The sequence below is a fragment of the Kryptolebias marmoratus genome, linkage group LG22, assembly GCF_001649575.2.
Source record: "Kryptolebias marmoratus isolate JLee-2015 linkage group LG22, ASM164957v2, whole genome shotgun sequence".
NCBI classification, from domain to species: domain Eukaryota; kingdom Metazoa; phylum Chordata; class Actinopteri; order Cyprinodontiformes; family Rivulidae; genus Kryptolebias; species Kryptolebias marmoratus.
In genome coordinates this window covers 16,782,788-16,793,045 of record NC_051451.1, presented here as the reverse complement: position 1 = coordinate 16,793,045, position 10,258 = coordinate 16,782,788, and the positions used below count along the sequence as shown (strand labels likewise).

The 10,258-nt window shown below is 41.0% G+C and overlaps 1 protein-coding gene across 6 annotated transcripts in view; it reads right to left on the bottom strand.

Annotated features, from left to right (window-relative positions):
• LOC108244429 (transcription factor COE3) overlaps positions 1-10,222 on the bottom strand; it is a gene marked incomplete at its 5' end in the record, with an annotated part of 64,585 nt that extends 54,363 nt beyond the window's left edge. For all 6 annotated transcript variants that reach the window (XM_037973616.1, XM_037973617.1, XM_037973619.1 and 3 more), the window contains 4 exon segments: positions 6,249-6,317; positions 7,922-7,995; positions 9,845-9,900; positions 10,159-10,222. In XM_037973616.1, the coding sequence (XP_037829544.1) occupies positions 6,249-6,317; positions 7,922-7,995; positions 9,845-9,900; positions 10,159-10,222 (263 nt within the window).
• Between the last annotated feature and the right edge of the window lie 36 nt (positions 10,223-10,258).

The window sequence follows — 10,258 nt, the reverse complement described above, 5'->3', positions numbered from 1 at the left end:
GTGCGCATCGACAAGCAGTCCCCTAAGAAAAATACTTGAGGAACGAATGACTCGGGAGATCCCAACATGGAATCACATCTCAGCGAACATATTGATCTGATTTACAAAACCTTCGCTCTAATGCGAAACAAATGGCGTGGGCGTGAACTGGTACTTAACCATAAAACCCCAGCATTACTCCGTCTCCGATGAAATACCACATATATCCCTCACCGGGGCCTAATGTGCTGTTTTACGGCCAGATACGACTGAGGTTGACCCAACAGTTTGTTTGACAATTAAGGGGAAACCTAATAAGGATTGAATGAGAGCGAGAACATGCCAAGAAAAAGAAATGGGACCCTTTTTTAAAAAGGGAAAAAATGTCAGAAGTGAAAACATAGTTTGGAGCGACCTAAATGCGATTCACAGAATCAGGAGTTATTGCTTTAAAAAAAAAAAACATAACAAAACTGCTTCAACATTTAATTATAAAAAAGTGCTCCTAAATATTTAAGAGTGAGTGCCATGTTTTATTTAGCTCAGATTTAATTGCAGTAATGTAAGGTTTTCACCACGGTGGCTTATTGCAACACTGTGTTAGGGAGAAGTGAATAAATTTTAATAGTTTTCTTTCATAATATCAAAATAGATTACTTACATTGCTCCACAGCTGGATTTAAAACAAGTCAGCGAATGCGACTGAAATCTGTAAACTTTAACAACATGTAAAACCTATTTAAAAAAAAAAAATATATATATATATATATATATATATATATATATATATATATATATATATATATATATATATAACAAAACAAAGCAAAAAATTCTGAAAATCTTACTCTACTCTGGCATGTGTGTGTGTGTGAGTGTGACTGTGTGTGTATACAAGGTTCAATGTTGCTTTTGGCCCAGCATTCATCTCATCACCCCAGCTCTGGCCTTGTTTCTGTCAGCAGGAAGAGAAGGAAAAGAGGGAAAGAGAAGGGGGTGGTGAAGGGGGGGGGGAGGGGTTGTCTCCATGGACAGATGGACTGCTCTTTCTCAACACATGTGGAACCATGTTTCGTCTTTCACTGCCGTCAAGCTGGAGCCGAATCCGTCGCTCTGTTGGCCCGCGCCACTCTTTCGTATTGCACACCTCTCTCTTTAGCACAGCACACACACACACACACGCATACACACACTGGCACACACACGCAAACATCTCCGTCTTTCTCTCTGCACACATGTTAAAGTCATCACCCCTGCTCAGCGCTAGTAAAACACAACACCCCCGGCTTCTCTGCTGTTGTCAAGTCTTGCCATTAGCTGATGCCACTGGGGAATCCTACCCCAGTGAGGTGGGCGTCCCTCGGGAACATCAGGCACCACGTTACATTCAGCCGCCACTCATGTGAACCCAAACATGTGAGCATAATTTGGAAAATATCATTTATACTCTGCGTCTTTGTACGTGTCTTGACATTTACAAACTGCGATAAAAACCGACACGAGGGAGGAGGGAATAGAAAACAGGGCGAGAATAATTTGAGGTAATGTTTTGCTTGGTGAACAGTATTACCCAATCCTGGATGTTGGAGCACTGGGAAGGAGGTTCTGGCTCTGGGGCTGCGGAGAGGGTCTGGGTTTCATTTTTCGGCAAGTGCAAGCCAAAGGAGAGCTGCCAAGTACAGCTTTTCGCTCTCAACACTTCCTGCTCTTCCTACTCTGGCTCGGAAGGAGACAGGCTTCACTCAAACAGCACGTCGACTTGAGCGGGGGTGGTGGTGGTGGTGGGGGGGTCAGTTTATTCCCCCATTTCTCAATGGTCGTTAAAAACTCACATCTGTCTCAAGGCTTACGCCGAACGCGTCCATAAATAAAACATCAAGTTGGATATTTATTAAGCCAAATGTAATTAGGTGTTTGCAGGTGTTTGCATGCATGCATAAATATAATAGGGGGGCACTTCCTGTGCACTTTAACAACTTTAACTGACTCACTGTAAACCATATAAAAACACACTACAGTGTAATTCTTCCCCTGAATTGTATAATGTGGAAAATAATCTAACAAATCCCTAAAGTGGTGACCCTATCCACTGTATCATTTTCAGTAAGAGCAGTTGGAACAGTACCTACTGAGTACCATCTTAATTGCCCCTCTGCAGATGCAGTGAAAACATGTCATTTAGCTACTTCATAAACAGACTTCTTTTTGCAGGATATCGAGGCAGCTGCTCAGTGAAAACACACCCCCTTTTTTCCAATGCTGATGTGCAATTAAAATGGTTTTAGAAATCCTCTTTGACAGTCCAGAGCTTAGCCAAAAATGTAAATGACATTAAAGGAGACAATGAATTTAATTTTGTTTAATGTCCCCTTTCGCTGATTCTCATTTACATCACATTTCCACATAAAGGGCTGACCTTATAAATACTGGCATTTGTTCAGCTTTTGGAGGTAATCACGCTTTTGCAAAAACCAGATGGGAGCGCGCAAATTCTCCGATTTGTTTCTTAGAGGCCGGGGGAGCCACACGCGAGACGTTCTAAGGCTGCCGTCTTTTGTTCCTGGTAAACAACTTGACAACAAGTCAAGTGCACTCTGGGAAATGACCTCGTAGGTGTTCCGCAAATGAACGATAACGCAAAGTCATTTAGAAAATACAGGCTCGCTAATGAGGGACATAACAGAAAGCTAAGCAAAATTTACATTAGGCCAAAATTTAATTGCATTAACACACAAAACAGGTGCAGCGAGGCCTTTATAAATGAGCTAAATGAATAAAAGCCTCCCACTGCACAGCCATGTGTGCTGACCAAAAAAAAGAAGAAAAAAAAGGGAGACAAGGGGGGAAAAAAATAAGGGGGGAAAACAAGTCAATGTCATGAATTATTCAGTGGCTGGGCTGCACTCCAAAGGTCAGTGCTCTTTGACCTTTGTGACAGGAAGTGAAAGGGAGTGACGTTGCCACTGGAAAAAACGGAGCTGACATGTTTAGCCCTCATCCACAAACTATTTGTGAATGGCAATGTAAACTGAGACCGGATGTTTAACTCTGAACATACATTAAAAGCAGAAATCACACGGGTAAAAGCGCACGCCGATCCCACGTTCGGTCTGTCCGTCTCCGTTCTCCTCGCGTAAATTGCCCAATCTTCCCAGAAGAGAACGTGACCTCTGAACCCCGACAGGCAGAATGAGTCATTTTCTCTCGTCTTTCAACAACATGTGCTGTCTTATTACAAAATCCATGCGTAAGCCTGGCCAGTGTATCTACTCTTTCACACAAGAGAAGACAAAGTCAATATGCAGAAAAGTGAGGACAGATTCCAGACCAGAAGAGTCATCGTAAATTAAGTTATGTTCAGATGTACGCCGCGTGCACTGTAAATGGGAGAACTGTCTAATCAGATATTGGGTACCTCATCACTATAAATCTAAAGACTTAAATTACTGACTAAATAAACCTACACCCCCAGTTACTTTAAAGCGCCATTAACTTATAAAAGTGACATCTGTAGCACTGCTGGATTTATGCAAACTGCAAAGTGATGCGGCCATGGCAACACCGCTACAATTAGTCTGTAGATGAATTTAATTTGCACACCAACTGGCTTGGATTTTTCATTTTTATATTTGACGCCGAGAGAAAGAGAAATTATTCCCACAGACAATATTGATCTTGCTGTACAGCAAAATGTCTTCTCGCGTTTTCAAAAGATTTCGAAACTTGAGTCGGAGCACATATAAACGCCCCTGAACGCCCCCAAAAATAGGGCTTTTCTTCATCCAAAAAAAAAAAAAAAAACCTGAATATGAATTATGCATCAGCATCAAATGTAATTGCTGAAATATTTAAAGACCAAGTTGAGCTGAAACTTTGTGACAGCTGTTGGGCCTATATCTAACCAACCTTTTTTTTTTTTTTTTTTTTAAAGAGAATCCTTCCTCTTCAAAAATCTGACTGAAAATCTGTATCAAAACTCAGAGAGAAAATAGGGTAAACAGATGTCTGGCTTGACCGCAGGAAAATAGGACACATTTGGAATGATAAGTTTCCCAAACTCCGTTGGATATGCCAGATCCATGGGAACGCCAGTTAATGTCTCGCTAGATGCCAGCTAGCTGTGTGTGCTTTCCCCCCTCTTACCATCTGGGAAAATGTTACAGAGAACGAGCGCCATCAATGATTCACTCCAAATCTGTTTCTTAAGGTTCGGCCATGCTACTGTTTCTCTATGAAATGTGGCAGTGCTCGCTGGTTTTCATGCTGTAATTGTAGACAGATGAGACGTGCTTGATTCAACAATCAAACCTCTCCTCTAGGTTTATGTCACTCAACTGTGTTCTACTCAATTGGAAATAATCAGTTTCTGCCAGCAGCGACCGCAGCACAGGTGCCTCTAATGATGTGCATGAGAAAATGACAGATGTAACAGAAATGGCTGTAAAACAAGGAGGCTTAAACTGAAAGCTTAGCCATATGCACCGCAGGAAGAGTCAAGTAATTGCACTAAATAATCGTACAGCAAGTAAGCCTACAGTGTGCTCGGGTCACGTCCGTAACTCTTGCTAAACTTTGCAAACCCTTCACAGGCACCCTCTCGCCGCAGTCACTGGGAACCTGTGTGGGTCTGTTAGGGCGAGCTGACAGGCTCATAGTTACGACATGGAGACAATGGGAGGGTCTAATGAGGAACATATGCTTTTGTGTTTCAACAGAGCTGCTCATTGTGCAAGGAAAGGGATACTCTACTCCTATTCAGACTCGTCACAATGAAAATCCGAGCCCTCCCTGAGCCAGTTGAGCTTACAATATCCATCCGCTTCTTTTTACCCCAGTTCTTTTTTTTTTTTTCCCACCCCTTTTTTTTTCTCCTGACTTTAATTCTACATGCATTCATTTTGCCCATTGTGCTTAAGTTACACGCTTTGTCCCGCAGATTAAAGAACAGTGGCGTGCGAAACTTTGAACAGTGGAAAAAAAGGCAACAGAGTCAACACAAAGCAAACATGAAAGCGGCGGAAATCCGGCAAAAGTGGACGTCTCAAGTTATAAGTTTTAATCTGCGATCGCATCCCGCCCTTAATAAAACCCTGACCCCGACTCGTAAATTTAGAAATCTTATCTTGTGACGAGATGCAGTTATGCTCTCCTTGCGTTTCTCTGAGACTGCCATAAAGAATGTGTATGCCATTCAACCACAGCAGCAGCATAAACAACGTGCGCAAAAAAAAAGTGCACGCCATGTGTCTGTCTGGCTGGATTTGTGTCCTCATCTGAGTGTGTATCATCTGCGTTTATCTGCATGTGTGTCTGTGTGAGTCTGAGTTCAGACAGCAGTAGCTCTGGTAATCCATCCAGGCTCCCAGGGCAGCCGGCTCCTACTTCCTGATGCATGAGAAGCCGCTGGAGTGGAGTGGCAGCAACAACTGCTCAGCCCTATTTGATTACTAATAAGAGAGTTGTCCCCTCTGTCAGATAGCAGGCATTCTCCGCTAAGCAAACAGTGATTCCGGCTAGTCAAACATTAGCATTGCTGTCTCTCCTACTACGTGGTGAGAGTTGCATTGAGATCGACGCTCAGACTAGACCCCCTGCATCACCTCTATATCCACCACACACACACACCCACGGTCGACCTAAACAAACTCACACTGACCAGGACTTATAGTTGTGACATCTAAAAATTAAAAAGAGAAATATTCCAGTGCCTGAGAGAAGCGCATTTACTCCCCGTCTTTATAAGGGAGAAGCGACCTCTCTGATATAAAATGTTTATCCGTTTTAGACGTAAACTTTAATGGCATCTTGCTCACAGCTAAGTTGAAAGAAGGAAACACTCAGTGGAAAAAAACGAGTATTGATGCGCGAGCATCGCTGTCAGAAACAAAGGCAGGAAGCGAGCCAAATAAATGCAAACGTGCCCGAGCTAATTAGAAGTCTTCCCATCATGTTCCTCTGGTGATTGAACCACCTGTGAGTGAACAAACCCTATCCAGGTGGTGACCGCCCCTCGGTGCACAGGTACCTGGGAAAGACGCCCCTCAGCCGCTCACACAGATTCACCCACAGTTCCCACACCGTACGCTGCAAAAGTCAGCCCAACTGGGCCGTCTGGTTACACTGGGAAGGAACCAATTTGTTCACGAGCTCATCCATTTGTCTGCTCGAGCCCTGAGACACTCGTCCGTTTAGTCGGCACGACACTCAGTCATTCGCTCACTCATAACCTGTTCACACAAACACACTGAGGATGCTGCACACAGCCCTACCTGTCAATGATCACCGGGTCTGACGGGGTCTCGTTCCTGTTTCCGCAGCTTTTCTTGTCACAGCATCGGCTGCAGAGACATAATAAAAAAGTGGTTTTTAAAAGACAATAAATAACTGTTCAGACATATAAAAATGCATTTACTGTGTGCATCAGAGTAGTTATTATTTTTAAGAGAATGGAGCGGGAAATCGCCATGAAATTTCTTGCACTTAATTCATTTAATTCCACTGATGCTGATGGCTGATAAAAAATGGTGCAAACAACATGTTGTGTTGTTTGGCTTAGTGTTGGGAGGGGAATGGGGATTGGGCCAGGAGGCAGGGGAGTCACTTTTCACAGCTTCAGCTTTTGTTTACCTCTAATTGCCAAGCTGCTATTTCTGAGGGAGATGCAAGGTGCCACCCTCAACCAATATTTCTGCGGGGCATTTATCAATTATGGCCTCAAAAGCACTAATCTATCTTCTAGCACATGCTTCAGCCATCTCCTCCCTAAACTTATAGCTTCAGCTGCCTGCCTCTCACTTCTTTGATTAGGACTCGAATCAAAACTGCAAAAAAAAATAAACAAATACATCATCTCCGCTTCCATTTGGAAGGAAAACACAGAAACATATGTGAATAAGATTGATTTATGCCATATGGCGTGGAGGGGAAAAGATTTTGTGCAAAGCTACTGTCAGTCAGCCACTTGCTATCCCTTATTTACAAGAGGCAATATTAAAGAAAACTAATTATATATAATTTAAAACTAGCCTATTTGTTAGAAATATAAATATATGCTTATATATGTTTTAAGAGGCTTCAGTTCTGATTTTAAACAGGAGCAAAATGCACTTCCTCTTGACCAAAAAAAAAAAAAATTACCTCTACAGCACAACCATATTCAGCGTGTCACAAATAAGTGATGGATGCATGTATAAATTGAGCGTGAGTGATGAGTTTATGCATGAAAAAAGACAAATCATTCTCAGCTCTCATGCTGCTCCTGTTCTAAGTTGAACAATGCACCGGTGCAACAAAGGGGAGGTTAACCGACAGTATCCAAATTCAGTGTTCACAAAGCTCATGCTGAGCTCAACAATAACAACAAAAGGAGTTTTTCCTTTTAGTATCAATGACACCGATGAATAGCGGTGCAACATGAGCGGTTGAGATTTTATGTGGTTAAATGACACTAAAAGGCTCGCTGATCAGTGTTGACAGGTGGGATCAACCGAGAAATGACTCTGTACTAAAAAGAATCTTTTTTTTTAAAGATACATAGCATGCAGCATTTATGCAGAGCAGAATATTATCTCTGACAGGCTTAAATACCTGCATGTAGTTCTTTAAAAAAAAAAATCACAATAAACAATAAAGAAATGAGGATTTATGTATTTTGTCACTGGCTGTTTGTTATACATTCAATTTCCCTTCAATGAAAAAGACAAGTCGGTTCATTTTCTCTGTCATATTCCTATCAGAGTTGAATCAAGTCATATCAAAGATGGAAATGACAGCAGCTCTGCGCGGTTGCTGAAGGACCACAGAACGATTTCAACTGCTGCACCACATCACAAGTGTCACAACTTATTGGGGGCGGAAGTGAATCCATCTGACACGTTTTGTCTGGAGCTGCGAAAATGGACGAGGAGCCCGAAAAGTAAAAGAAATACAAATGAAGGCTTACCTGCACATAATTTCATGAGTGAGAAGAACTCTGCACATTTCTGGATTCTTGTCCTGACCCTCATAAACTATGGCCTTAGGAGCAAAATGACACGGAAATAAAGTGAACACACAATCATCCCCTAATATATTTATATATATATATATATATATATATATATATATATGAAGAAATAACCACAATTATGAAAGATTCTATTTTTTCCACTGAATTAATTAAAATTAAACAAGACAATTCAATATTAGATGCAAATGAAACCTAAAAACAAAACAAAATCCCCAAATTTATATTTGTTATAAATTACTGTCACCGAGAAATACAATAAAAATAAAGCAAATTATCAATTAAATTTTATTACTACTAATATAACTAATAAAAAACAAACAATTCAGGGACACAGAGAAGACTAAAAATGTAATATTAAATTTCACAGAGTTGGAAATTCTACAAATAATAATAATAATAATAATAGCAAAACTGTGTTTTTCATTAATCTGGATAATATCCTGTGGCTCGCACAGAGAGAATTTCAGAAGGAGAGATCCAATAGAAGTGTCATCAATATGCTTATAATCTGGGGATATTTGGGGGAAAGTGTTAATGGGCAATCTGTTGTTTATTTTGAGCCGCTAACAATGATCTTTCTGTGGATAAAAAGCGGTGTCTGGCGGTACGGTTGAGTAATTTTTGAGCATTGGCTGAAACAGATGGCGTGGAGCTATCAGTTCTGCCGCTCTTCTCTCCCTCCCTCGATCCCCTCCCTCCTTCTTCCCCCCNCCACCCCCCATCCCCCACCTTTTTTTCCCATCCTAAGGAGAGACACTTAAACTCCCTCGTAGTCGCACCAAAAATATAATAATCATAAGAACTGTCCAAACGCAGCACATATTGATTTGAAATATATATATTTGCAAACGTTAAATCATATTGCTGCTTAATGCTGAGCTGCTGCTTATTTATTTGAATTATTTTTGGCACGTTTCGGGGGGGCCAAACGGGATAAAAAAAAAAAAAAGGAGTTTGAAAATGTGACACATCTAAACCAGGTCGCATCACTCACATGTCTGGAGTTTCTATCCTTTTTTTTAACTTTTTTTTTCTTAACTTTTCCTTTTTTTTTCATCTTATAAGATCTAGACTATTATCTGTTATTGGTTTGATTTATGTGGCTACTTGCAGCTGTAGAAACAGAAATCCATAAATTGCTTGTTCTGCGTCATTGACTCGGATCATTCGCTCAGGAATGTTGTCTGTGAGCGGCGGGGCCAGCTTTTCACGGCTTTATCCAGAAGCCCCTCTCTCCATACCTATCCATACCCCCCCACCACCACCCGCTCCCCCTCCTCCAATCCAAACTCTTGTTTAATCACAAAACACGGCGGACGAGGCAGGCGAAGCTAAAACTGTTTTGCCCAGGATTCATATTTGGGCTCTGCAGGGAGGCACGTGTTCACCTGTCCTGTCTTTTTACGCAAATATCCAACTTTACGCACGCTTTTTATTTTATTTTATTTTATGTTTTGTTTTGTTTTTTTTTAATGGAGCGACACCTCTGACTCTTCTGCAAGAAAAGTCAAATCCGAGGCAGAGGTGGTGTTTTCAATTTTTAATGCCAGACAAACCTGAGCCCAAACTCTGAGAGTGACATTGACTTCAGAGCCTCGCGGTGTGATGGGGTCAAACGTAAACAGGCAAATGGGAGCTGTCTCTTCTCATTGCGCCCGTGATTCCATCTGATTTTGGGGCCACAACTGCACGATTCCTTTTTTCCCCTCTCTTTCCTTCTTACTATATTTTTATCTTGCGTGCATGCAGGTTTAATAGAGTGTGTGTGTGTGTGTGTGTGTGTGTTAAGTGTGTGTGTGTGCACCTGAGATGGGGGACGATTTGCATGGCATGTTGGAGTTTGGATCAGCAGCTTACCTGTTTCGTCATGGAATCGATTAACCGAATGTAAAGATCCTGTTCTGTTCTGACGCCTGTGGAGACCAAGAAATACAAAATAATTATTTTTTTATTTTTTAAAAAAAGGGTTAAAAAACAAGATCAAAATTAGGCATTTTGAATCAGTTTATTAAATAAATATCTGCAGATTAAAGACGTAAAACAGTGACTTTGCTGTTGTTATTATTAATAATATTAATATACACGGAAGAGCACGTTTGCTATTTTTGGTCTCGCTTAGAATAATAATAATAATAATAATAATAATAATGAATAAGTCCAGTTTTACTCACCGTTGCTGTACAATAACTGTAGTTTGTAATGTATTCCATTGTTAGTTTTTTCACTGGTTGGTTCCTGCAGGAGACAACAGTTTTGTTTTTTTTTTTTTTT